Below are 26,198 nucleotides of genomic sequence, written 5' to 3' on the forward strand. Positions count from 1 at the left end.
AACCTCCAGGAATATGTGAAAGAAACATCAAAAAGCACCCAAGAATGGATGGGAAGAAAACACTGCGGTGCTCTGAAGTGGCCTGCTGGGAGTCCTGATCAGAATCTCACTGAACATTTGTGGAAAGAGCTGAAAGTCACAGTTGGGAGAAGTTGCCCATCAAACCCAAGAGAACTGGAGCAGTTTGCTCAAGACGAGACGAGGGGGCCAAACTGACAGTCAAGAAGGGTAAAGATGTCACTTAAAGTGCTTAGTTATCATCTTAAAAAGGGTGTGATATGAAACAGGAGGCTAAAGCGATCAGTACTTTTAAAGGATATAACAAATGAAAATGTCTGGACATAAATCAATAGTAAATGCTTCTGTTATAAATGTAACAAAGAATAGCGGATACCAAAAACGTTTATCGGCTTCAACTTCAAAAAACAAAAAGTGTAAGCGTAGCGATATTTTTGGCCCTGCCTGTCTGAGTGTATTAAACTGTACGGTTTACTCTCCTTTCAGATTGTAACTTACTTGGAATGTCCGAGTCTATACAATTGTAAACTTGGAATTAGAAGTAAATCTGTAAGTTGACGGATACAGAAAGAGACACACGAACGGCAGCCGGGGGCTTTGGCTTAATCTTACACAGTAAACTTGAACAGAATACAAGTGGCCAGCCTTAAAAATAAATGTCTTTATTAGATATTGTTTTACATTTCAAGGAAACAACACGGTGGGTCCCCATGACAGCAGTATACCTACAGCTCACAGGCTTTTAGCTCCTTGCATTTTCCAATCTGGAACTCTCTAAAACAGAACCCCAGATCACAGGGAGACGGCTTTGATCCCAACAGTGACAAACATCCACCACAGCGGCAGGCGGAACATGAAATAAACTCCTCCAAGTCCCCAAAACCTCCTTAATGGCCCCTTAGCCGATACATAGCATGACGACAAACAGTGATGTCAATGGCAGCTCCATATTGTTAAGAATGTAATCACAGCAGCAACTGTTAATTCAGCAATCAAGTGTGGGCTTCAAATGAGAAGCAGCAGATGTTGTGCTAACTTTGAAATGGCCGGGATGTACGCCGGATGACGGGTGTGTGCAGCAGGGAACGTGAGCTGCAGTACATGAGACATGGATGAGTTGTCACAACTGAAAAGAACCGGCCAACTGCTGCCCTGCTCAGGACTTGTCCAGGGGTCATCTGGGGGTCCTCCAGGCCCAGCACAGGGCGCACTACAAAGGGTGGGGTGGTCCTGTGGCCAGCAGCAGCATGGACAGTGTGGACCACTTAGCATGAGCTGCAGACGTAGGATTACAGTTCTACTGTAAGCGTTTCATTCTACAGGGCGACTGCAAAGTCAAAACAGGTACGGCTGGTGCTTTGTACAAGGTATATAAACATATTATCATTTAAAAATTCAATTTGACCTTTGTGTCATTCTATTATACAACCTACCAGCATGTATAAAATAAAAACAAAAATCTTTTTAAATATGAATTTTTACAAAACAAATTTAGGAACAAGAAGGAAAAAGTTTTACATCATATAAAAATGTCGCATACACACAAGGACACTTTGTGCCAGTTAAAAATGTCATCCTTCAATAGCACAAATGTCACATAAAATGAAGATGACAAACCGTGAAGACCGGCTTACCGTGCTGGTGTATCATGAGAACATGAACAATGGACGAGAAGACCGGTCACAGCACAAAAGTCAAAGGCAGCCCTCCAGGAGCACTCTGGGAGAAATCATTTCAGGCGAGCCGAGCCTAACTCAGAAACCGATTCAAGTATTTGAAGGAACTCTGGATATCCACTTTCTGCCTGCAGTGGCCCTTTGGATTTTGACACGTCTCCCTGGTTCAAATGGGTCTGCACTGGCCAGCCATCCCTCCACACGGTCAGAGGTGCGTGTGCTGCCCTCACTGGGAACGATAAACAGGCCCAGACTGAGTGTACGATGGGCGGACATCCCACCGTTCAGCTTGTAATGGAAGGAGGCAGCTCTTACAATGGATGGATTGAGGTATCCATCTTCGGCGTGAGACTATGCACAGAATACATGATGGTGGACTGTGGAGCCAGATTGCTATTTTTTCAGGTAGAAAGCCATTTTAAAAAGCCCTGGTAATGCACTCTTAACCATGAGGATGGCTTCTTATGGAGACGAGATTGGAGGACCACAGCACTAGCTAAAGAAAAACAATGACTTCATAATACAGAGCCTAAATGCACGCATGTTCACATGCCAGGCACACGGATTAAGAAGCACCAAGAAATGTTCCGTTTTATAATAGAAAACACGCTTATTTCACACCTCTAACTACAGTATGGACAGCAGCTATTCTGCATCTGAAGTGTTAAAGCTGCTCTCGCCATTCAGCTGACACAGCATGCCGTCTTCCAGCATCTGTTGTAAAATTTTTAATGTTCATGGCATGCAATAAATGGTTCACTTCTCACTCTAGCTGGGCTTATTACATCTCGACATCCATTGTTAAACTGTCACAAACCCAGTTCAGGGTCATGTCGGCTGCAGCCCATCAAGCACAAGACAGGAGCCGACCCCAGATGAGGCAGCACTGCAGCGGTTTACTCCAGACACGCATGGCGCCGGCACTGATGAATGGGCTCTTTTGTGTCTTCTGCGTAAATCTAGTCGTGGTAGTGTAGTGATACAGTCAGATGTAGGCTTCTATGTGCCTGGCGGTAAATCGGAATGGCTTACAGGTCCGCTTGCAGTTCTCCTCCTCCTGGGCACAAAAAGTGAGATCAGTAATTTAGAAGCTTTGGCATCAGATACTTTCACAGGGTCACAATGTAGCTTTGGATTACAGCACACCTCTCATGATACACGTGGGTAGTGACATCCTTCACCTCTTCTAGAACTCTGTCATGGTGTGCTGGGCTGGTAACATCAATTCAGGAGAGGCCCACCGAATCAACAAGCTGACTGGAAAGGCAGGCTCTGTGGTGGGACGCACTCGGGACCTTCCTGACATAGCAGTGGAGGAAAGAATGAAGATAAACCGCCAGCCTCTCTCAATAATACTGCACATCCCCTCTATGACACGCCGAATGTTGGCCAATGGATTACTCAGCAGAAGCGAGTCGAGAAATGCTACGGGGGCTCCTTCATACCAACGGCGATACGCCTGCAGAACCCCTCGCTGTGACTGCTGTCTTTACCAAAGTCCAAAGATTTCTCCCTTTTTAATTCTGTGTGTATTTTAGAGTGTTGTTGGTTTGTTATATTTCTTAAGCTTCTGTGGAAAAATTCTATTTATCTCAAGAGAGGATATTTTAAGTACATTCTACACTTAAGGAGTTCCAGGAGAGGGCAGCCATGTGGGCTAGGCTAGCTAGAAGTTTTACTGCTAAACACTCGAACCCCCAAAATCGCTAGCTGGAGTTTTTATTTCATTCTTCTCTATTGCCCTCTGGCCAGATGATCCTATGGCCGAAGTCAGGTGCTCTCTTATTACTGTTTACCGCACTGTTACAGGTGTGAATAAGCACTCGGAGATCACCTTCAGTGAAGGGCGCTCGGTTAACAAGAAAACACGGAGCTAAATTACAATCCTACGACGAGTGTCAAGCAGCACCGCACAACAGTGGGGCGTCCGCTCTGTTAGACCACAACTCTGAGCACAAACACATTCACACGTATCCTTCAACGCACAGGACAGGAGATCGGTCCCTGATGAAACAAATGGTAGCTTTAGTATCCTTATCCTATGTAACGTCAGGGCTGCCAGCATCCTGTTTGTGTGGAGTCGGATTGATTTCTCCGTGGGTACAACTGAAAGACTGTCGTGTGTTAATCTAGCTGGGCGAGTGTGTGCAAGAGCGGACCCCCCCAAAAGGCTTGGGCTGGGCCAAACCTCCTAGGACAGGCAGAAAAATGAGATTGGACAAGAAATGCTAAAACATCGAGATCCAAAAATGGTAACACTTGGAGCTTGCCTTTGTGTTATTTATATCATGATTTTAAAGCTATTAATAAGAGGAGGTATTCACTTTTTTATTTAGTTACTTGTGTTACAAAGCTTTTTAAATTCAAGACAACCCAGAAGTAAAAACTACAGTTAAGGAGACCAACAAATGGTGCATCCGCACCACTAAAACAACCCTCAATGCTGCCAAGGCATGAAAATTTGGTTCAATAAGAACCCAGTACCATATACAATGATTAGAATTTGGAATTTTAAAATTACAATTAAATAACTTCATTAAAAAACTATACTTTATCATTAAAGTGCTCAAAATGAACCAACTGACAATTCTTTAGACACTTTGTTTCCTTTTGGAAGTGGGCCCTCCCAAATCCTCAATTCTAAAAACAGTTTTCATTAAGTATTATCACTAAGTATTATAACTTTCCTGTTACTTAACACTTGTGATATTTGGCAATAAATAGCTAATACAGCATGGCCAGACATACAATTGTACATTTCTGAACATCTGAGTAAGTCATACTGTGAATTGCTCCAAGTGTGTGAGGACGCTGCACACACAGTCCGGAAGTGGACCCTGTGGAAACCTTACTAATACTGTACATACTTGCCCAGTTTCAACATACAACACAAGGATTCAGAACTGTACTTGGAGAATCGCACGAGTGTGACAGAAAACACAGGGACACACATTTAAGTTGGTTGGAAAACCAACAAGGACCGAGAACAAAACACATTTTGCCTCATTTCCATAAATCTTAATAAATTCATATTTTTTTGACATGACCTTACTCACCTTTAAAGCATCATTTAAAAAAAAGCCACAAACTGAAGATGGTCACACATACAATGACGTCAATACAGGAGAGACACACACCAAGATGACGTGTCCTCACAATAATTCAAGTCTGACAACAGGAATTACACAAACTGGTACCATTTCCATGGAGTCCTACATAATTGTGTCTCCTCAAATTCATTTAAATGTTGCCACAACTTTTTTCTTTTGTCTTTCTATAGAAGACTGAATTATTAGTAATGTAAGCTGCAGATTTACTACAAAAAGAAAATTCGGTAGTTAGAGCACCTACAATAGTAGTTCTCTCCATACTCTGTTTTGTGAATATTATCGGTATTAAATTAAAATATGTTTCTTAATAAGCCAGTGGTACAACAATACAAGAATCGGTATAAATGTACTGCCTGCATCAGAGCCTCAGTACGTTTTCTCCAAGACAGACAGAATATCCGCACTTAACAACAAAGACTGGCATGGCTGTCTCCGGCCTGAGATACTTGCGCTCCAGTTATCCTCGAACCTAAAGTATCCAAACACTGATGTGTGGCACCAACTGTAACAAGTAATTCACGTCTATCCAACATTCACGTCTTTTATGCCGATTTAATTGTGGTTAACTTAGACCCGTGTGTGTGCAAAATTTAATAATGCAAAATTTGGAAGGATCGCTCTTTGTTGTCACCATTGGAGCTTTCTGAAAGGGGATTGGTGCATACAGTATTTAAACTAGGGTAGCTAGTGCAACAATTCTCTTGGATTTATAAAGGGCTGGTTAATTATGCTCACAAAATATTGGTTTATAATAAATAAAGCAGCTTTAACTCGTACTTATTTTGATTGGAAACACATCCACCGAGATGCGCACAGCAGTAGTGTTAGCCAGCAGCACAGAGGCAACCAGCAAAAAGGTCAAAAGTCTTCATTTTGGCCTCACCATTCACTCACTTTAAAACATTAGGTTATTTAGAAGGGTTCACACAAGCAGCAAAGCAAGCCTGGATTGAGGGAAGTTCTAAATTGCATCTTGTGTAGCTATGACCCTCCATTTGGAACAAAACAGAGGAGCAGGGGTCCCACTCCAACCTCTACCCTTCTGCTTTTCCGTTTCAGTTGAAGTGAAATTTGAAGTTGAAAGGTCCTGAGCCAAAAGGGTTAAATCCCTGAAAGTTGTTCCAGCTCCGGTAAAAGTGCTGACCTCCACCTGCTCCTTGCTGACTTTCTGGGTCCAGAGGATCTTCTCCAGCATCAAACTTCTTCCTCATCTCTGCAAATAAAAAAAAAAAAAAAAAAAAGTTGTAATATATATTAAACGCACACACACACACACAGTAAATAAATCTAAAGAACCACACACACGATTTGAAAATATAAGCGAGACGGTTATGCAAACTATATGTATGGAAAAAGTTCAAATGAGCAAAAGAAATCCAGACAACACGTAAAGTCAAAAATGGTCACAAATTTGAGGTAAGAGGGTCCCAACATTTGAGCCCAAGGTCCTCCGACACAATTGTGAGCAGCCCCTAATAAGAGCAGCTAAATGATGTACCTTCAGATAGTGGAGACCTTGGAGTATCCGACATGGATGAGTGGATCTGGAACATCCCAAAGGGGTTACTCCCACTTCTTTAGCATTGAAATTGTAGAGGAGAATTACAGAAATACACTCAAACCTCTGGAGTTCCCAAAACCATGTCAGTGCTGTCCGCTTCATAAAACAAAACTTTGAACGAATTCTGAAATAACAACTGCTATGTTAAAACTCCCATGGGTGTACTTACCTGGATCAGTGAGCACCTCCTTAGCAGAAGCAATGTCAATAAATTTCTTCTCTGCCTTTTTCTTCTCTTCTTCATCTTGGAAGTTATCTGGGTGCCACTGCTGCGCTAGTTTTCTGTAAGCCTTTATAATATCCTTCTTTTGAGCATTTCTGAATTTTTCAAACAGAATTAGGTGAATTAGAGCCAAGAATATGTAACAGGCTGCAACACCAAGGCCATCTTTTGAACCGAGGGTTTGCACTTAAGGAAGTAAAAACACATTTCAACAATCTCTCTTTCAAACGGCTAACAAAGGAAATCTGTTCCTAAATGTGGAAGTCTTAACAATTTCCTGCTGGGCATGAAAATGAATTAAACGGGAAGCAATTGAATGTGTAATTTTCAAGATCTAGTTTTCCTGTTGTACAACATGTCATCTGCCTATTGTAGCTGGTTTAAAACACATCTTTAAATAGCAAACTCTGAAGGCAGTCAGCAGCAGACTCCTGCCATCTTTCATTAGGTAAATAAAGTCTGCTTGCTGCTTATCATATTGATGCCATCTCACGATGTTTGGCCTCAGATGGATTTGTTCTCTTAGTTTGTTTGAAAAAAAGAACGGGCAACATCCAGGTATTTGGAGGGGACTGAGGTTAAAACTGAAATGGCTTCATTAACTGGTTATGTTAGATGGACTTTGCTTCATTGTTCTCACGGTTTCTCTTGGCATCCCTGGGTACAGACGGATTCTCAACATTTCTTTACAGTAACTAGGGTGCTATTTTTTGCAAGTTACCATGAATGCATGTTAAGCAAGAGTTGCCAGTAAACGTCAGCTTTATTAATGTAGACCCACCTAGCACTTTAGCATTTACCTCTTCACTCCTAATATTTTATAGTAGTCTCGCCTCTCGGACTGTTTCAGAAGTCGCTGTGCCCTCTCCAAACCTTCAGTTACCTGACGATCGTTCTCACTGTGGTCACGAGCAGTTTCAAAATCTTTCACAGCTAGGAAAAGAAGAAAAAAAAAACAAACATTTAAAAAGCACCTTTTAATCCTAAAGCCAAAGGCCAATGGATAAATAAGTAGCAGAAGATGACAAAAACATACCAAAAATAGTACTGTAATGTGAAAGAAAGAAATTAAATTTAAAATTACTGGAAAATGGTTTGGATAGATAAAAAAAAGTCTCTTTTTGTCTAAGCCACCCCATGGAATATGATGTACATCAGGCGAGAAAGGCACACGATTACGGTAATAACCAACGTGGTCTTGAGACGACCAGAATTTCCCAAGTAACAAATGAAGTTACTGAATGAGGTTCACTGCCTTGAAACTGCCGGCCTGTTAAGCTACGACACCCCGAGTTCACTTGTAGATTCGAAAGTGATGTCACGTCGATAGAACATTAAACGTTGTGCTTTGCTCAGGGAGAACAGTTTACATATCTTATAAGTCTTATTTCCTATACCTAGGACTTTTAATATGGTTAACTAGTTTTTTGGGACTTTGATGAGATTTAATTCAAAAGGTGTGTTTCTGGAGTATCCCATTTCTCTAAAGCCGACTGGTGAAAATTAAAATAGATTGAAACATGTTATGCAAATGAACCCAGCTGATAAAAAGAAGCTTTCAGTCTGTCACGATGCTTTGAAGAAGACACATGGGGGTTCCACCGATAGCTGCAAATAAACAACAGCCGTGTTTGAATTTCACATACAGTGCAACGATGCTTCAAGACTCTTCTTTATTTTATATTTTCCACAACAGTTTGGTGCCCAAACCAAACTTATGTGCTCATCTCACTGCAATCCCCTGCATTGTCACAGATCTGGGGATTTTTCTCATCAGTAAGCTGGATCACCAGAGAAATTTCTAGTTGACGCGGACTTAGCTGGCTGATGAAGACGTTCCTGCTGGGAGACTGGCATGTTGACCGGTTAGGCTGGATGGGTGAATAAAACAGGAACTCATGGTGAGTGCTATTTAAAAAAAAAAAAAAGTGCTTTTGCAGATTTCACTGCAGCGGTCCATTATACTAGGGTTTTGAGAGAGGACTACATTTAGAATTCAAGTCCCCTATGTCTTCCTCCAGGTAAGGGTTCAAGTCCCTACTCAATTAGGGAAAAAACTCTGTGTGGGACCTCCTCTCTGCCTAAGAAAGGGGATTCACTGGGGTACACTGGAGATTGTCGGTGCCTTTTGAACTGCAACATTCACCAAAAGTGGAGTGCCACCACTGGGGTCTATTAAGAGACTAGAGGTATCCCAAACTCAACCTTGATGGGGTGTACAGGGAAGGCAAGCATTGTGTTACAGCAAACGTATTTCAAGAGATACTAAAACCAGAGATTATAGGGAAGAAGGAAACACTCTGATACTCAGAATTAAAGCCAGAAAACATCACACTAAAACAAGAAAAACTGGCATAAGACACCAGATAGTAAAGACATCTTATAAAACACTCCTCTGTGTCCAATGGACTGGCACCCTCTGCAATGTGAAACCTTATGTTGCACCCTAAGCTGCTGAAGGACGGGCTTTAGTAACACGTCAGCAAACTCCTGACAATGGAACTTTAGCCTTAGCTTGCTGAGTAAACCGCTCTTCCTCTTTACATATCATGTTTTTACCAACAAACCCTTGGCACTTGAAACACTCTCCTATAATTAACACCACAAATAATAAGAGAACACCAGACTGTAAGGCAGGAGTATATTTCTACATACTTTGTACAATAATAATTTAATCACAATACATACATCGAAGAAAGGCTTTTTTGAGGACTATTCCTGTCTGCAGGCGATACTCACAGGAGTAAAATACTGAAGAACACAGGTTAAAAGTTAAAGCCATTCGAACAAGTCCAAAATATAAAAGCATATTCTAAGATTTGCTTTATTTGATCTTACCATATTTTAAAAAATTACATATACATATATTATATACACACACACACACTAGGGGTTCCCCCCCTGCTCGCTTCGCTCGCCAACCCCCCGGCCTGCACTACACACCAGCCACTTCGCATCTCTGCCACTTGCATTGTAAAGAGGGGGGCTGGACGCACCCCAAAGAAATACAGTCGCTCCTCTGAGACCCTATCTTAAACGGTGATACAATGGGAAACAAATACAGTTTTGTTTTTTGTTTTTTTTACCTCCTCTTTGCTTGATCGGCTGCTGGATTGCTGCTTCTGCTGCCGTGCCATGTAATCTGCACCTTGTGCACCATTTCGAAAATTTAAAAGCCTGTATAGCAGCTATCCTATTCTGTCTTTTATTTCCGGCCCCAGGCGTGGTTAAACCTTTTGACACAAAGTCTCGTCTCACGGGACAGAAGTTCTTGATATTTTTTAGTTTATAATTTAAAAACGGAATAAGAATCTGAAAATCTAACAACATCACATTAAAGTTCGATAAATTCTAATAGAATTATACCAAACATATATATGTAGGTTTTAAAATAAGCCTGATTTAAAGCATGACAAAAAAGTGACATACACACACAGTCATATGAAAAGTTTGGGAACCCTTCTTAATTCTTTGGATTTTTGTTTATCATTGGCCGAGCTTTCAAAGTAGCAACTTCCTTTTAATATATGACATTATAGCCTTTGATGAGTGTCTGGATTCTGGATGGAGGTATTTTTGACCATTCTTCCATACAAAATCTCTCCAGTTCAGTTACATTTGATGGCTGCCAAGCATGGACAACCTGCTTCAAATCATCCCATAGATGTTTGATGATATTCAAGTCAGGGGACTGTGACGGCCATTCCAGAACATTGTACTTCTCCCTCTGCATGAATGCCTTTGTAGATTTCAAACTGTGTTTTGGGTCATTGTCTTGCTGGAACATCCAACCCCTGCATAACTTCAAGATAATGTTCAAGCATCAGTCACAAAGTTGAAGAATTTGTTGATATTGGGTTGAATTCATCTGACCCTCGACTTTAACAAGGGCACCAGTCCCTGAACTAACCATACAGCCACACAGCATGATGGAACCTCCATCAAATTTGACAGTAGGTAGCAGGTGTTTTTCTTGGAATGCGGTGTTCTTCCACCATGCAAAGTGCTTTTTGTTATGACCAAATAACTCAATTTTTGTCTCATCAGTCCAAAGCACTTTGTTCCAAAATGAATCTGGCTTGTCATCTGCATACGACAAGCGACTCTGTTTGTGGTGTGAGTGCAGAAAGGGCTTCTTTCTCATCACCCTGCCATACAGATGTTTTTTGTGCAAATTGCGCCGAATTGTAGAACGATGTACAGATACACCATCTGCAGCAAGATGTTCTTGCAGGTCTTTGGAGGTGACCTGTGGGTTGTCCGTAACCATTCTCACAATCCTGCTCATAATCCGCTTCTGTATTTTTCTTGGCCAGCCAGACCTGCTGGGTTTAACACCAACTGTGCCTGTGGCCTTCCATTTCCTGATTCCGTTCCTTACAGTTGAAACTGACAGTTTAAACCTCAGATAGCTTTTCGTAGCCTTCCCCTAAACCATGATACTGAACAATCTTTGTTTTCAGATCTTTTGAGAGCTGCTTTGAGGATTCCATGCTGTCACTCTTCAGAGGAGAGTCAAAGGGAAGCACAACTTGCAATTGGCCACCTTAAATACCTTTTCTCATGATTGGACACACCTGTCTATGAAGCTCAAGGCTTAATGAGCTAATCCAACCAATTTGATGTTGCAAGTAATCAGTATTGAGCAGTGACATGCATTCAAATCAGCAAAATTACAAGAGGACTCAAGTTTTTGCACAGCCAAGTTTTTCACATTTGATTTAATTTCATACAACTAAATACTGCTTCACTAAAAATCTTTGTTCGGAAAACACCCCAGTACTCAGATGTTCCTAGGAAATTTGGTTGAAAGTAGAGTAAATTATTATGCAGGCTGAGAGGGGTTCCCAAAGTTTTTCATATGACTGTATACAGTATATATACAGTATATTTGAATAGATCCTCTAAGTGAGGATTTAATTTTTTTCCCCCAATTTTAAATAGTGTAGAACATCAGTTACCCACTTACTTATAACAGGTGGGCCTGGAGTCTGCTGTTGAGCAAGATAAGTCTGAGTGCTAGTAGTGAGGTAAAGCCGATTACAATCAATTTGTCTTTCTGCACTTTAATTAACCTTTGATTGTTTGTTCCTTAAACCACTTCTTAGATTAACCCAACAAGTGCTTCAGATTCTGTACTAGAAAGATGAAATTCAATAACCTTCAGCGTTCTGGCAGATGGTTGCAGGTGATGCCAAAATAAGTTGATAATTGGAGTTCTGAGTTTTGGCCTCCATACTAACTGAAGTTTCTGTAACTGAAGAGGAGCAGCCCCGTGGTACGAGATATATTGGCTTTCGACCAAACATATTTTTTGGAATAAATATTGCGGTTCCTCACCTTGGTCTCAGACCTTAAGATATTTTACCCTCAAATCTCTGACACTGAAGGAGTTGTCAGAAAAGCCCAAATATTTTCTTTCTATGAGAGATGGCTTTCAACTTAGCATCAGACCCCATGGCTCCGACTTGAGAATGTGCACAGCAAGTTTTAGCTCCTTCAGGGAAATCCAGCAGCAGCCGGGAAGTTCATTTACTGCTAACTGAAAATTGCTTCAGTTATGTCAGATGAAGGGAAAATTTCCCTTGTATATGAATTGCAATGAAAGTGGTTCACTGCGGTGGGCTGGCGCCCTGCCCAGGGTAGGTTTCCTGCCTTGCACCCTGTGTTGGCTGGGATTGGCTCCAGCAGACCCCCTGTGACCCTGTAGTTAGGATATAGCGGGTTGGATAATGGATGGATGAAAATGGTTCATTGTAAATATCACTGTAAAGAGCACACACACATTCAGGTAAACAAGTGGGCAATCAGTTTTTTGGTTTTCTTTTTTCTCCCCCTTTCTTAAAAAGTGATTCATTTTGTTTTTTTTCCCATTTGCAATACTGACAATTTTTCATTTTGTAAAAAGTGAAAATGCTCTGACAATTTTTCTCAGATTCGACAGAGCTTCGTGGGGGAAGAGTTTCCCAGGAGGTTATCAGTACATCACACCGCTGCTACCTAAAATTTACAATACGCTAAACTTGCTCATTGCGGCATAATATACCAAATATATCATTGTGTTATAAGATAGTTATCAGAGCACTGAGCTTAATTTGACTGGTTTAAATTCCCTGTATTATTACCTGGATTTACAATACTAAAATAAATAAATCAATGAATCAATCACCAGGAATTCTTTACATTAAACTACTTGAGTAAATCTTACAGATGAGTGATTAAGGATTTAATATGTTTTAAAAGTTAATCAAATTTGGGTGAAAACAGTTAATCTTTAATGTACTGCACTAATTCAAATGTGTCTGCTTGCTGGGCTCAACAGGTGCCATCTAGTAGTATTTGGCTGAAAGTGGTTTTTGATTTGACACTTTTTACATTTGCTATAGGAAGACAGAATGCAGTAACAGTGACAAATTGCTTAACTTTGACAATTAGTTAAAAATTTGTGCTCATGTAGTTCTCTCCTCCTGTCTACCAATGAGTAGGTCGTGCATCACAAGCCATGACGGCAGACTGTTGTGTTTATTACAAGCTAATGAAAGCTACACCTCTTACCTTCTTTGTACTGTTCATCCAGAATGTACGCTTCAGCACGGTCCTTCAACGCATTCACATTCTGAGGGTTTGAATTCAAAACTTCTGTGCATACTTTGATTGCTTCAAGTGTCTCTTCATTCTTGCAAAGAAAAAAGGCTTTGAATTTTGATTTCCATTTTGAATGGTGGGGGATATAAAACAAAGTTCAACTACATCAAGTCAGTACTATCCAATTATTTTAATTCATGGCACATTAACTTGGGCACATTCTGCATGGCTTCCAGGTTACGCAGTTTAGGAGGACCTCGAGTTTTACAAAGATCAAATGAATCTATGCAACAATCAACTTCTTAGCAATATTATCTCATGAATTTAATTCTTTCAGAGCATTTATTATAGAGGAAAATGGCTTTCGGTTACTTGTGTTTGTTAGATCAGAATACACACAATGAAAGCATTACTTAAAAAAAAATAAATATTAAAAATGAGTTAAAGATTGTGGGAAGTTTTTTATGCATACTAAATTCTGAGGTATATTTCAAACTCTTACTTTTGACAAACAGTGGCAGATTCTCTCCTTAGCTTGCATTGTATAATGAAGTACATTCGGTTCTGTCTTCATAACAAGTTCATATTTATTTATAGCTTCAGTATACCTGTTAAGAAAAAGAAAAACTACCTCTATGAATAGATCATTACTGAACTGTAAAACACTGCGCAGTGCCTCAGTGGGTTTACATTTTTGTGAAGTAAATCTCAATCTACTTATATCAAAATGTAAAAAAAAAAAAAAAAAAAAAAACACCAAGATTACAGATAATATTGTAAATGCTTTTATAATTGGTGGCGAGCTTAAATTTGTAACATCAGCAAGTAATCCGGTCTCCGGTGGGCTAGCTCAAGATGGCCTGCTTCAAGAACATTATAAACATTTATGGTGGTGTTTTGGCTGCAACAGGTGTTAACTAAGAAATCAAACACGTCCAGAGCTATTAACGGAAAAGTCTACAGGTGACAAAGCAGGTCAGTCTCAACCTTTTGAATTTTCCTACTGTGGTCAAACTTAAAATATACACAGATAACTGCATGTTCAAGGTCGAGCAGCCAGTGCTTACACAGGTAGTGTGAGAAATACCCACACGGGGACGTCTTCAGAGAGCCACTCAACTACCCTAAGTGACCACACATGCTGTGTCTGTCTTAAGAAATATTAATACAGCGAGCTTTAGCAACAATAACCCACTGTATATGGATTAAAGCAACTTCATATCAATTTAAAGCAAAAATGCTCTATTTAAAGTAAAAACGGACTGTTCAGCTTGTTAAAACCAATGCTACAAAAACCACTACTGGGCCATAATAAAAATTTATTAAACATTTTGCACATATACAAAGGAGAAGACTTGGAAAGTTTTATGAACCATCTATAACTTTATTTAACCTTTCAATTTCAAAAAAAAACAAAAAAAAACACACAACACTTCACAATAAACTTTAACATACAATATGCATCTTCAAAACAAGTGATTATTTTGTAAATATTAAAAGGCTTTGAAGGAAGCGCCACCACTCTTACCTCTCATCTCGGATCAATTCCTCTGCAGACAAGATCTGCTTATTTAGTTTCTTAACTTGTTTATAATGGCTAAAACACTGCTTGTGGTCTGGGTCCAGTTTTAGACACTCACGGATTTCACTGTTACAGGTAACAGAAACAAAAAAAGAAAAGAATAAGATCCAGAATGGGTCTTACAATAAGTTAGTAGCAGCACATATTTCTTTACAAAAACACTCTTTATTTTTGCCAATAACAGAGTAAGAGTAATAAACTTTAATACAATGTCACAGATCTGCAGGTTGTCCAAAAGGCTCAGATATTATGAGCTGCAAATATGAAACAGTCATAAAACAATCAAACTGACAGCATAATCAGAGTTTATTTACAAAAATACCAAAAAACTGCACTGTACTTGTACTTTGCCAAGATCATTATAGTTGTAAATATTGTGTGTGTGTGTGTATATATATATATATATATATAATATATATATATATATATATATATATATATATATATATATATATATATATATATATATATATATATATATATATATATATATATACACACACACACATATACACCCACACACACACACACATTTGCAGCTGGAGATCCACAAAGGGAGAAAAAAATGAATCACGTATCATAAAGTAGTTTTTATTCCTGAGCTTTCAACCCCTGCCAGGGGTCTTCATCAGAGGATAATGCTTAGACTTACAAGAATCAAAGGCAATATACTGTATAGCAACACATTACGTGGAGGGGGTGGGGGGGGGGGGTATTGGGTGTATAGTTTATTTATTATGAACATGTTCTTCTTAAGTTTGCATATGCTGGATTTATGTCCAAGTGTCTGTTGATGGCGTTCTCATTTGATAGCCAAGATTCGGCCAGCTCTCTGGCACTTTTAGTACTGGCCTTAAATTTTACTTGTACATTGTCCCAGTTAAATGTATGTCCTGTTGATTTAGTATGCGTGTAGATCAATGAAAGTGAGTCCTTTCTTCTGATGGCGTTGCGATGTTCCTGTATATGTGTTGCGATTCTTTTTGAAGTTTGTCCTATGTATACCGCTGAGCAAGATATATATACACACACACACACACACACACACTGTGATGGATGGCTGGCTTCCTATTCCGGCCCTCACCCCCAGGCCGCCAGGAGGAGCTCTCCCGACAGCATGGACGAGCCCCGAATTCCAGCAGGGCCTCATGGACTATGTAGTTTTTATGCACAGCCCTGCTGGATACCTTGGGGTCCACTGGGAGTCACTGTCGGGAGGCCCGGGGTCTCATATATGCCCTATAACCCAGAAGTGCGTCATAATCCCGGGACAGGAAGAAACAACATGCTTCTGGGGTGAAGATAAGGACTGTTTACCCTGACCCGGAAGGAATAAGGAATTGTGGACTGTTGGGCAGGAACACCTCCGGGTCAGGGTGTATAAAAGGACTCTGGGAAAGCCCAGACACTGAGCTGAGCTGGGAGGTTGGGTGGAGCGGAGGAGAGAGTATTGTAATTGGTTTGGTATTTATATGAGTAGTGTGGAGTGGAGGATGCTTTGTGCACTGTGTAATACGAAAATAAAGAAGTCTTGTGCTTTTACCTGGTGTTTGGAGTGGTACCTGAGGGTTCAAGAGGTGGATCGATACCTCTACTGCTACAACACACACACACCCACCCACCTATATACACACTACTGGTCAAATGCTTTACAACACCTCAGTTTTTCTTCAAATTTAAATCCGTTGAAATGCAATGAATGACCTAAAATGGTGAAAAGTTAAGCAGAAACTGAGGTGTTAGAAACATTTATACATAAGCAGTCAAAAGTTCTACATCTGTCTGCCTACAGTATATCTAGAGAGAGGGACAGAGAGATATCTAAGGGCTTTGATCGATACTCTGAAACAGGCATAATACTGTGAGCTAAAAAAAAACCCCACACACATACATCCCCCACATTAAATGCCAAGGAGTATAAATAGATTTATAGTCCATACATACATAATGTTGTGTATTTAAAACGATAATTTTGGAAAACAAAAACCTTTACAGAAAAAAAATGTGATCTACTACAACAGGTTAAGGAAACTTCAATGCAACGTTTTCCAAAAACAAAGCTCTCACATTTTCGTCAAATTACAGGGTGAATAAAATAATGAAATTAAAGTATAAAAAAATACATTTAATTCATCAAGACTTGCAAATATTGCATTACATTTTTCCAGGTTTTTAGTTGTGCTTTCATACAACACTGCAAAAAAAATAAAACGCATAGCCAAAATGAGCCACTTGGTTTGCAGGTTTAGTTCTAACACTTTAATTTACTCTAAATTAGTGACCAGTTTTTACTGCTAATTAGCTTCTTTTCCATTCATTTTAATTGCTCTGCTTGTTAGGACTCGGTCTTCTAAATTGCTTCTATTTTCCTTAAATGGCACCCAAACAAACATTATTTTTGTTCTAATTTCTATAGCCAAATTGTACCAAGCTTTGAAATTGCATTATACACAACTATTCCCTTTAAGCAACACAATATTCCTTACTTGAGTGACATTTCGTGGTCTCCCAGCTGATAGTAGATCTTACTGACTTTAAGGAAAGCTTGTGTGTTGTCATTCTTCAGCTTTGATGCTGCTTTCAAGTCGCCGATTGCTTTCCCTAGTTCTCCAAGACTTATGAAACAATCGGCTCTATGCTCTCTTAGAGCTGCATCCCAACTACAAGTCTGAAAAAGTAAAACGCTACAGTTAACAACCACAATATAAATTAAATGTGCACACACTCCTCTTTGCACAATTCACATAAAGAAGCCGTGTGGCAAGTGCACATTTTCACGTTGCAGACATCATGAATCGGTAATTGAAGACCCCCAATGGCAGAATGAAGTCTTCACTGACAAGTGAACCGACTATTAAAACATGAAACTGGAGAAACTGTATATTCAACTCTACACACTCAAGAACAGCAAAGTCTTGATTTTTGCAATAAATCCAATAAAATCACTCACTGATGTTGATCAACTAACTATGTCTTATCATAAACTGTACTGTTTATATGCAGGACTACATGCTGTGATATACCACATCTTCACTCTTTGTGTTTCACATTACAATATTTATGCAGACATTTATCTTTTCTGCCAGTGCTATAGATGGCACTTTAAAAAGAGGATCAAGTTCAAATATTAGACCAATATGAGCAACGGCCTTTAGATTAAGAAGTACATGGTTTATAATGGATGAATTAACAATATAAAAACTAAGTTTAACAATGTACACGGTTTACACATCTGTCATACCTCTTAATGGTCTAAGCAGACATTTTCATGCCGCTGCCACTCTTTGCTATAAGAGCTTGGTACAAATAATGCATAAAGAAGGTAAGGTCCCTAAAGGTTTAGCAATTATGAGAGTACCTAAGCACTAAAAAACGAATGCCACAAATTAGAGACTTTTGCACAAATAATGCTATGGAAATCTTATATTTTTACACCAAATTAGGCATCAATAGAAAAAAAAAGTTTAGAAATGTCCACGATTGTAAAGTCCACATTAGTTCTGCAGATCTAACTTGTCACAGTTGTAACAAACTGACCTATGCTCTTTTCTCCTTTAAGTCTACAGAACCAGAAGCTTCAGAATGTTGGAATGACACCAATAAATGTTCTTGTGACCCAGTCAAGTGTGACAGAAACCACAAAGGAGCTCATCAGATGCAAATATTACTGCTTGACACCAACTCAACAAGCACACCGTCGTCTGTTCCAATCTCTCTAACAACTTGATGATTATCAAAATGGTTTACTTTTCCACTGCATACATTAGGTAGTCATTTTCTAAATTTCTTAGATGATATTAACTATCCACATAATCTAAGGCCTAGAATATAACCTGACCAACAATGGGATTCCCATAAGAAATATCAACTGTAGAAATCTGCAGAGTAGCAAGATATTTTTAACTGCTAAATCTCTGCATTCCACCAATTCATTTCACTTTAAACTCCACCATCTCTCCTCAGGCTTTTATTCCTTTCATTTCCACACTGCTGTGCTGTAAAGGGGGCTTCTCTTTATTGATAAGCCAAAAATGCTAATCAAAGGAACTAAAAGAACAATTTGAATTTGTTTCAGGACTTTCATGATCAAAAAAAAAAGAAAGTTTATGTTCACAACAAAAAAACAGTGCACCTAAACTCAGTACAATTTGAAAAACACTTACTTATCCTTTTCATATGAAACTGGATATGCACTTACAACTAGTTATCAGACAGATCAATTTCTAGTTACACACCAGAGAATTAAAAAAAATTTGAAAACTACTCTGTCCACTGCAAAAGGGTTTTAAATAACCAAGTAGAGTCCTCTTTTGTTGAAGATTTTGCTCTTGCAGCCTGATGTTGCCTGCAGTTGCCATGAATAATTCAACTCCTTCAATGTAAAAAGACACTAATGAAGGCAAAACCAACATCCAACTAATAAAATCTATGGGACAAGCAAAACGCTTCTGCCTTGATTTTACTGTTTGATCAAGTTTAGACAAAAGGTTTCAAAAGGGAAGTGAAAAATTAAAACACCCTTGACCAAATCTTTTCAATTAGGATTACTAACTTAATGTTGTGAGAAAAGAGAGAGTGGGAGAACCGGAATTACTTTGCAATAAAGTTAGTGAAGAAGCAAACGCTTTTGGTAAAAAACAATCTTGTTTCAGCAAGTTCTACATTGTCTGTAAGCAAACTATGGATTCAGAGTTATCCTTAAAATCTGAGATTTGCTATAAACATGCATTGTTGACAACCATTTAAAAGCAAATCATTAACATTAATATATATTGTATGCATCACACTTTCATTTTTTACAAAAATCTTTAAAAATCTGCATCAAAAGTCTAAATAAAGTCACAAAGAATTGGAATAAAGCTACAAATATTTTACCATAGTTTGCTTATGGGAGAAGCTCGAACGTTCGCTCACCTCTATAAGTTTATCAAGGTGAATAACCGCAGAACTGTAATCCTCTCTGCTCAAGTGAGTCTCTGCTTCAACCAGGACACGTTGCATTTCATCAGATTTAACAAGCTGGGCCTTTGCTTCCTTCTCCTCCTTATCACTGGGGTTAGACTGGAGCTAAAAAAGGCAAAAAAAGAAGAGACAAAATTAGACAATTAGCGATATTTAACTTAATGTGTACACAAAATGAGTCACGCTAACAGTTAAACTGATATTAAAGAGTTGAAGAGTTCCCCTGACGTAATCTCCAGAAATTGATAAGTAAAAAAATGTAATCTGGAAGCTTACTCAAACAGTTATTCTTTCACTCATGCTGCTACAACTATACTTAATTTCATATCGAAGTTCAGATTACGAGTAAGGAGAGAAAATTAATATCATACTAGAAACTAGGGGAACAACAAAATGATTGATAGGAGGAAACAACCACCACAGTCAATCAAGAGAGTACTGACCAAGCATAAATTTAGTGTTTGAACAGTAGAAGTGTCTCTAAAGATCACACAAATAAGCCCATTTTTGTTAAAAAATTATTCATTTTTTTGAATTAATCAAAATGTCAGTTGAGCCCAGATTAATAAACCTATAATCACCTTAATTAACCGTGATGCAAGACTAAATGGAAATCAGAGAAAAAATCTGTCTAAATATCACTAGACATATTCTTCCTGATGCCTCAGTTGCCCTAAAATTTAAACTGGCACTATCAATAAAGTCGTAACATTTAATATTGTTATTTTAAATAGCAGATATTCAACACAGGATTAAATGTTTGTCTTTGCAGAACTGCCAATAAATAAAAGTGCAATCTCTTGTTGCAGACATGTATTTATAACCACAGCAAATATATATAATAGAACTTTCATCTTAATAAAATGCTAACAGAAAGACATTGTATATAACAAACTGCTTTTATGTTTCAACTGGAAAAATGCTGTAAATTGAAAAATTATGGAATTTAAAAGGTGTCATTCAGAGTTGCAAATTGGCAAGTATTTACTCCCTTTAGGAAAAATCAAATTTAAACTCAAAATCAACCAAGAATGAATACGAGTGATAAATGCGCCAAGCAAGGAATCACATACTCCATTATCTACAATGAGATCACAAACACTGCAGAAATACACACTGCATCCATGTTCTAGGATGTCAGCATAAAGCAATAAAAATGAATAAATACATTCATGCCATTGACACTATAATGCGTCCTTTATGGATCATGCAAGCGTTCTGCTGTCAGAAGCCTTAAATGTTTTCTTCAATCATTTAGAAAAGTAAACTGAAAATAACCTATAATAATCATATTTTGAGATGTAATGGGGCATATATTACAAATATGCCTACATTACTCTTGGACCTTTCTGCAAACTCAGCTTCTGTTCAGATTCATGAATAGGTTCAGAGCATTACAGTCCCCCGATATTACAAAGAGCTGACCCAGCATGATTTCTCACATATACACATTATTACAGCAGCTTTCAATGCATAGCAGGACAACCTATTTGATCGTATCTATTGATTTGCCTTTTTGAATGCAATACAGAGCTTTTTCCACTCTTAAATATCCACTTGCAGAATAAATAGAGCACCATTACCGTCTGTCATTTGCTGAATAAAAGATGTTCAACAACACGACTTTAATGACACAAAAATTATGTTCACTTTGCAAGTGACTGAAAAGCAAAAGGCAGAATAAGCCTGAATGTAACTGGCTGCTTGCTTTACGATTCTGATTGAATACACTTGCACGGACAGCATCGTGCCTCATTAAGTGTTTATTTTCATCACAAGAATTTTCTATAGTAATTGGAAACATCACCCCGCACCAAACAACCACAAACAATATTCATTTTATAAGAAAATATAAACAAAATTTAGCAATGTTTGCTTGTTGATAAAATTGTTTCCAAAAACCCAAATAAATGGCAAATTATCTGTTTTATAATGAAACATTCTGCATGCTCAAAACAGAAAGCATTAAAATGGAAGCTAGGGAAAAACATAGAAAATCGAACATTCTTTCAGAACAAAAATTGGCTGCTGAATATTTAAGTATTATTTAAGTATTATTTCAACCAAGTGGGCAGAAAAAAAGAGAATTGGTTTTCAATCAACGGTACCTTGTACTGTACACAACATGCACAGCAGTGAAGTTTCTATGCATACACGCAGACCAGAAGTCATCTAATAGATCTGACCTGATGCCAGATTCTTGCAGAGCAAATATTCTATGGATCAGGCCCGCCATAAATTGCTCCCAATTTTATAATGCCAATCACAATTTCACCAATTAGCTCAAAAAGAAAGAGCAACACGTGCTTCCCTACATGCCATATGAATACTGGGTCAGCACAATAAAGCCTTCACTGATGTGAAAGTATTAAGAGTGCATTCTAGGCATTTTATTAGAGCTTGATAATAAGCCAATGGATAAAGTTACTGAATCTTTGAAATCCACAACTCTGTAAGCTGCGGCCACTGCATGTCATATTCATGTCTTCAAAGAAATTTTTAAAAGATTGGGGATATGATAGATAGATGGTGTCAGTCAGGCCAACCATACTGTATATTCATATTCACTGATGAATTGACAGACATTAGAATTACGTGGAACAACTGGACATTTACGTCAGCAAGGTGCCAAAGAACTTTTCCTTTTTGCTCAAGTCACACTTTTGAGCAGTTTGTGCTGCTTGCTTTTGTAGGGGAGACTCGCTACTCAGAATGTTTCTAGATGCCGACTTTATAACTGAAGCAGTAAATGTGGATTCAAGTTTTTACACACACACACACACATTTTATATATATATATATATATATATATATATATATATATATATATAAATAATACACACACACACACACACACACACACACACACACACACAACAACAACGTTTATTTATATAGCACATACAAATTTATATAGTCTATACAAACAGTACCTCAAAGTGCTTTACATAATGAAGAAAAATAAAAGACAAAATAAGAAATTAAAATAAGACAACATTAGTTAACATAGAAAAAGAGTAAGGTCCAATGGCCAGGGAGGACAGAAAAAACAAAAAAACCTCCAGACAGCTGGAGAAAAAAATAAAATAAAATAAAACACACAGTGCCATGAAAAAGTATTTGCCCCTTCCTGATTTTTTTCCATTTTTCTTATTCTTAACACTTAACTGTTTCTGATCACCAAATAAATTTAGTATAATACAAAAGACAACCTGTGTAAACACATTTTTTAAATGATCCTTTAATTTATTGAGGGAAGAACGTTACTGTGTTATCGTCTGATTACCCCTTACACTTGTCAAGGTTGTTATTGGATTGGTCTACTCCTGCACCCTAAATAATAACACACACACACACTCAGACCCTAACCACAACAGTGCCCTACAAATGACTCACACACACAGTTGGCTAACTTTTAGCACTTTAAACCACACAAGTGCTATAAGAATAACACAACTTGTCACTCTCTCAGCACATCAAGAGACTTATTTATTATTGGCACAAACAACATATGATGTTTTAAATAGATCTCAGACCTAAATGTTACTTTTGGTCTCCAGGAAAATATTAAAACATACAAAGACTCAGCAACCTTGACTATAGGCCATTTATCAGCCAAGAATGCCTTACTTTATGTACTGTTCCCTACTATTGAGTGGAGCTCTCACTCTCAGCCTTAATAAACCTCGCAGCACAGAGGTAATGGCAAATCTCTGGCTGCACCAGGTGCTCAAAGAAATCTACCTTATTATTTCAGTCACTCTAGACCAGGAGTGGGCAAAGTCAGTCCTGGAGGGCCGCAGTGGCTGCAGGTTTTTGCTCCAACCCAGTTGCTTAATTAGAAAACAATCCTTGCCAATAATTAAATTTCCTGGCTTGTTAGTGCTTTAACTCTGCCATGTCAGGCCATTCACATATCCTAGATTTTTTTTCCTTTCTAAGGATATCATCCAAATGATATGAAGTCTAAAATGGACTGTCTTTTACTTTTTTGTTTTCTCTTTCCTTCCAAGTATTTAATTATACCAAATAGTGCACGATAAATACACACAGGTGTAAATGGTAGCAAACTAAAAGCAGAAATGCTGGTTTCTTTTGTCATTTGCATCTTATTGCTAATAAGGAGCAATTAAAAAATAAGAAAACAGCTGTTTAAGACTAAAATAAGCAATAAGGGTTCAAAATCTTAACGACCGAGACAACTAAAATGAAGCAGAAGTGTTACTTGAGCAATAAGGGCTTCTTATTAAGCAAATGGGTTTAGAACAAAAACCTGCAACCACTGCGGCCCTCCAGGAATGACTTTGCCCACCCCTGCTCTAGACATTAAGACAAAGCACAGAAATATGAAAACAAATTACTATTTATTAAAGAACAATACTAAGCAATAGAAAATAAGATCAATAGTAAAGTCTGTATAAAATAGTCTTAAAAAGGCTTACTGAAAGGAATCAGTGATGTCAAGGATGAAAGTCCCAGGGCGGCGTTTGATTTAGCAATCGACGTTCATGAAAATGCTGTTAACTGACGATCTGATGAAAACTGGTCACACGTGTCTTTGTTTCTTTTCTGACGCCGCTCTTCCGTCGTTGCTGTTTCTCTTCTTCTGACGTTGCTTTCAAATGAGGCATATTTATTATAAAGTTTCATGCCATGGTTTCACAACACATAATTGTTGCATGCACCTGATTGGCTGGTTGTCAATATGATGGATGAATTTTGCTCAGACTCTTTAATCTATCTTTTCCCAGATAATAGTTTTTTGATGTTGCTTAAAACATCGCCATGTCCGTCTTTCCCAGGTTGTAAACCAAATTGTTGTCCCAGATGTCCATAAAGTATCAATATGTTGTCCATCCATAAAGTAATCCAATAGCCTTGAGGTATCGGCTCAGTCTTCCTTCCCAGGCTTTAATACCAATTTAGCACTATGCTGTGAACAACTGTTATAAAAGTGAGGTGTAAGGGAAGAGGATATTTCTTTTTATTATAATGCCTCCTACATCTGAATTCATCTTGTTGGGATTGAGCAAAATATAATAATAAAAACTGTACAGAATAATTTGTAGATTTTATACACCATGACAGTTGCCCAACATGTGAAAAAGTCATTTTCTCTTATTTAGTCAATCAATCAATGAAACTAATTTAAAATAATGGATTAAATCAGACTAGACCCACCCAAGCTTGAATGCTAAAAGCCCTTTTGAATCTAAACATCACTTAAATAAAGTTTTTCCAGCAATCTGAAGTTGACTAAAAGTTCAACACATAACACCATGCTGAAATCATAGGAAAGCTCCTGAAATACATCATTCAGGTATAGGGTTACAAAACAATCTCCAAAACCCTGTGACTCCAGCAAGCCACCTTCTCCAAATTCAAAAAACTTGGAACAGTGTTAAATCTGTCCTGGAGTGTAAAATGACTCCAAGAGAAAACTCATCTGGGAAGTCGCACACGTTGATTACTACCAATACTTTTGGGATAAAATGTCTCTGGACTGAAGAGTCAAACATGCAACTTTCTGGAAGACATGGACCCCAATACAACTGACATAAAGCTAACACAGCTTTCCACAATAAGAACATCATGTTCACAGTCAAACATGGTGGTGGTAGGGTGACGGTGTGGGGATGCTTTGATGCTTCAGGGCCTTGGTGACTTGCCATAACTAAGGGAAGCAGAAATTTGTCTCTCTACTAGAAAATACTAAAAGAATTTCTGGGAATCAGTCCATGATCTGAAGCTCAAGCACAACTGGGGTATGTAGCTGGAGTGAACAATGACATGGAGCACAGAGCATGTCCACCTCTAAATGACTGGACCTTAAATGGGCAGTTCATAGAAAGCCTTCCATTGTGTCTGAATTAAAACAATTCTGTAGAGAAGGGTGGACCAAAATTTCACCGCAGCAACTCCAAAGACTGATCTCCTGTTACTGGAAGCATTTGACTGCAAATGTTGCTTCTAAAAGGTGGCAGAACCAAGTATTAAATTTAGGGGGACAAGTGTAAAACTGTACATTGTGTTTGCAGAGGGTTTTTTTTTTTTTTTTGGAATCGTTTCAAATCTCCAACCAGATTTATTTCAAGTGTTATGAATAAGCAAAAAAAATGAAAATCAAGAAGAGGACACTACAGTATATGCTGTGAAAACCTGCAGCCCCCGTAGAATTCCAAGACTGGAGCTGGAGACCACTTGCATTAAACCAAATATATATTAGATCAAAATTGTTTTGCGTAGTGGCACAAATCATCAACAGGTTTATATCTCTTTATTTGGTATTGTACTGTGAACTTTATTTGTCCCCGGGGGAAAAGTTGACTTTTTACAGAAGCGCTGTAGCTGCTGAAATATATAAGGTATCATCAGGCACGGGTAAGACGCGTGTCAAAAGAATTCTCAGAGTCCAAGAGTTCGTTTTAAAGGTATTTAGGGAAAGGTAAAAGCAAATAGTCCACACAAGAATAAAAGAAAA

At 38.3% G+C, this 26,198-nt stretch overlaps 1 protein-coding gene across 3 annotated transcripts in view; it reads right to left on the reverse strand.

Moving 5' to 3' along the window:
* Positions 1-664: 664 nt before the first annotated feature.
* dnajc3a (DnaJ (Hsp40) homolog, subfamily C, member 3a) overlaps positions 665-26,198 on the reverse strand; it is a 60,558-nt gene continuing 35,024 nt past the window's right edge. For all 3 annotated transcript variants that reach the window (XM_028799551.2, XM_028799553.2, XM_028799552.2), the window contains 8 exons: positions 19,670-19,822; positions 17,242-17,423; positions 14,702-14,821; positions 13,676-13,781; positions 13,144-13,264; positions 7,389-7,521; positions 6,535-6,683; positions 665-6,017 (listed from right to left, as the gene is read on the reverse strand). In XM_028799551.2, coding sequence (XP_028655384.2) covers positions 5,860-6,017; positions 6,535-6,683; positions 7,389-7,521; positions 13,144-13,264; positions 13,676-13,781; positions 14,702-14,821; positions 17,242-17,423; positions 19,670-19,822 — 1,122 coding nt within the window. In that variant the 3' untranslated portion in view covers positions 665-5,859. The remainder of the gene's footprint in view (positions 6,018-6,534; positions 6,684-7,388; positions 7,522-13,143; positions 13,265-13,675; positions 13,782-14,701; positions 14,822-17,241; positions 17,424-19,669; positions 19,823-26,198) is intronic.

The sequence above is a fragment of the Erpetoichthys calabaricus genome, chromosome 4, assembly GCF_900747795.2.
Source record: "Erpetoichthys calabaricus chromosome 4, fErpCal1.3, whole genome shotgun sequence".
Classification (NCBI taxonomy): Eukaryota; Metazoa; Chordata; class Cladistia; order Polypteriformes; family Polypteridae; genus Erpetoichthys; species Erpetoichthys calabaricus.